This window comes from Taurulus bubalis, assembly GCF_910589615.1.
Source record: "Taurulus bubalis genome assembly, chromosome: 10".
Taxonomy (NCBI): Eukaryota; Metazoa; Chordata; class Actinopteri; order Perciformes; family Cottidae; genus Taurulus; species Taurulus bubalis.
This window is the reverse complement of record NC_136598.1, coordinates 1,606,983-1,610,037: the sequence shown is the minus strand read 5'-3', so window position 1 is coordinate 1,610,037 and position 3,055 is coordinate 1,606,983. Positions and strand designations below refer to the sequence as shown.

The window sequence follows — 3,055 nt, the reverse complement described above, 5'->3', positions numbered from 1 at the left end:
GCGATGATAAAAAAGAAAAGAAAAGTGGATAGCACTCATACATAGGGCAAACAGCATCTAACATTACAGGTACAGGACAAGTTCTCACACAGAACCTACCCACCCAGTAGGAATAGCACACTATGCGAAGTACCCTCAAAGTATCCTCTAAAAATGGGTATACAACAGTATACAGCAGTAACAGCGGCATAAAAGAACAGCGTTATAAAAATAACCATCAAACAAAATAGAAAGAAACAATAAGTCAGCTAAAACTGGACGAACACTGAGCAGCGCTACAACTGCTTGGATGAAGAATGCAATATGCACAAAGTTAGGTACGTTTACCAGGCTGGATTAAAGGAGGAGCTGAATGTCTAATGTGTTAACCCTTCGTGGCTTGACATCAGATCCTCGTCACATCGATTTAAACAACTAGACCGTATACAGTACATCCAGCCCTAAAGTAAAACCCTTCCCTACTCATCTGTGACAGACAGCCGGCTGAAGATGGGCAGGCGTCGGCCCTCGAAGCTCGGCGACTCTGTGCCGCTGGAGGAAGAGCTGAGGGAGCAGGAGGAGGTGTAGCCTTCCTCGGAGAGGGAGTCCGCCGATGAGCAGCGCTGGAGGCCGGCCAGGCCGCTCAGGGAGGCCGGCAGCTGCTGGGGGATGTGGTAACCGATGTTCGGGTTTTTGGAGGCGAAAGCGGAGGCGGGACACCTGGTGCCAACGGAATCGGTCACGGCGTAGAATCGCAGCGTTGAATCACCGCCGTCGCCGGCTAGGTCGGGGATTCCGGAGAAAGGATAGGGGCAATGCTTCAGGGCCCCCGGCTCAGGGAAGAGAGGAGAGAGGAGCTCCGGGCTCCCCACTGAGGACGGAGGAGGGGAGATGGAAGAGGCCCGGGCGAAGAAGAGGGAGGAAGGCTGCGACTCCTCAACTGGTTGGAAAGTCTGTGGAGAGGAGGCGAACCCTGCGAAGCTGAAGCTGTGGCGCAGCAGAGGAGGCCTCATCTTCTGCGGAGGTGCACCACTGTTGCTGTCGAGGATCTCGTCGGCGTTGTGGATGAAGTGGCAGCGGGCCCCGTACGGGCAGAAGCCTATCGTGTGGAAAGTGCGGCATGGCTCCGTTTTGTACTTGGGGTGCCGGCTGAGGCCTCTCATCTCGTCCATGCCGTGGGCGAACTGGCACTTGGCGCCGTACTTGCAGGTCCCGCTCTCCTCGTAGGTGCGGCAGAGTTCGGTCTTGTACCGCGTGGAGATGTGAGGCGAGGGCGCCAGCGGCCTGGAGGCCGAGGGGGAGGCGAGGGAGGACAGGGAGGCGTTGCTGAGGGAGAAGCCTGGCGGTGGCAGCAGCAGTTTTGGGGACAAGCTAGCCATCTGGTCCTCTCTGCCTCCAGAGCCGCTGACGTTGCCCTCGATCATGCTGACCGAGCGGTCGACCCTGAAGGGGATGTGGCTGAGCGTGGAGCGGGGAAGCTGACTCTCCCCGCTCCAGCCCTGGCTGGAGGCCACGTTGAGCCCCCAGCCTGCCAATGCGTCGGTCACCTCGGAGCTGCTGCTGCTGCCGCTGCTGCTGTTGTTGATGTTGATGTTGTTGAACTTGGAGTTGGGGAGGGTCACGGGGCACAGAGAATGACGACGCTGGAAGCCCAGGACTCTCTGATTGTGCTGCTGCCGTTGCGGCGGCGAGCCGCTTGACGAGCCATCTGTCGCCTCCAGGCCACGGAAATTCTGTCACACAAAAGGAGAGAGGAGAAGAATGGATGTGAGCTTTCTGCATTCCTGGAGCGCTGGAGCGAGACTGGCGGGCCAAGTCGAGCTGAAAGGAGATTTTAAAGCTGCACCTAAAGCAACCAGACTATGTTTTAATGGGGAGAGTGCAGTAAATTAGGTCTCATAACAGGTTCAATTTCAGTTTCATGGAAGATAAAATAGGACAGATAAACTTGTTGAATCAGGGCTTAACTGGATTGCAAAGTATACACGTGCACAAAGATAACAACCCATTAATTTCCATTAAGTAGTTTTTGTGTTATAGTTTCAGCCATTATGTTTGTGTTTGTTCTTTACAGATAATGAAAGAAAACCATGTGCAATTTTTTTTTACCCCAAAAACATAAGTATGTGAAACTAAGACACTTTTATTGCGGTTTCAAACTTAAGCAAATCTTATTGAAACAAAAGACCCACCCAATAATTCAACTTGTTTTCTTATGTATGCAATGATGTTAAAGCCCTAAATATAAAGAATAAGAAAAAGACATTTACAGACTGAAAACACTTAAAGGAATTATTGCATTATCAATGAGGCCTAGGTTACATTTAGTTCATGCACTTCGTTGTATTTCTTCAGCATGAAGAAACAGTGGCAATTCTGTACTCCAGCATTGCCTGAATTGAGAGCCATCAGGTGTTGGCAGTACTGTATAAAAGGTTGAAATTGTGCTCTCACCTTAAAGAACTCCTCATCCAGTTCCAGGAAAGGCGTGAGAAAGTCGGATGGCATGGTTCGCTCAGCAGTCCTCGCCGATTGAAGGATATCTGGTCCCACAGTGGAGGAAGGCTGGGAAGAACTTCAACCTTTCTGGTCTTTGGGGAGACGGCAAAAAAGAAAAGTGGAAACCCTCAGAGATCTAAGTTTGGCCCTCTGACGGTTGAGAAACTGCTTGCCCCAAGAGTTGAAAGAGGTTTTTGGGGAAGGGAAAGGGGAGAGTAGTCAGGTCCGTTGAGAAGGAGGGAGAGAGAGAGAGAGAGAGAGAGAGAGAGAGCAACGTGACCCCCTCGGAGGAAAGTTCCTCGGCCATCTGTTGGAATCCGCTTAAATAGTTGGGGAAACCCATACAAGCCTGTGTTCCTCAGGGGGGCAGGGCGGGGAGTGTGTGTTAATGTGTGTGTGCTGGGAGGGGGAGGGGGTCCTGCATTGTAATGGTGTGCTGGGGGGCAGGGTGGGCACAGAAAGACGAGGTGGGAGTTGAATGAAGCCACTTTTCTACCCATTCATTACCAAATCCTTCAAGATGCATTCTTCTTCTTCTTCTTTTATTTTTTATTTTTTAACCGGCCGTCCCCCTCAC

The 3,055-nt window shown here is 51.5% G+C and overlaps 1 protein-coding gene across 1 annotated transcript; it reads right to left on the bottom strand.

Annotated features, from left to right (window-relative positions):
• Positions 1–458: 458 nt before the first annotated feature.
• LOC306742815 (mRNA decay activator protein ZFP36) lies at positions 459–2,487 on the bottom strand (the record flags this gene model as incomplete). The annotated part of the gene is made up of 2 exons (XM_079225248.1): positions 459–1,712; positions 2,434–2,487. 2 exons carry the CDS (start codon positions 2,485–2,487, stop codon positions 459–461), a joined length of 1,308 nt encoding a protein of 435 aa, XP_079081374.1.
• Positions 2,488–3,055: the final 568 nt, after the last annotated feature.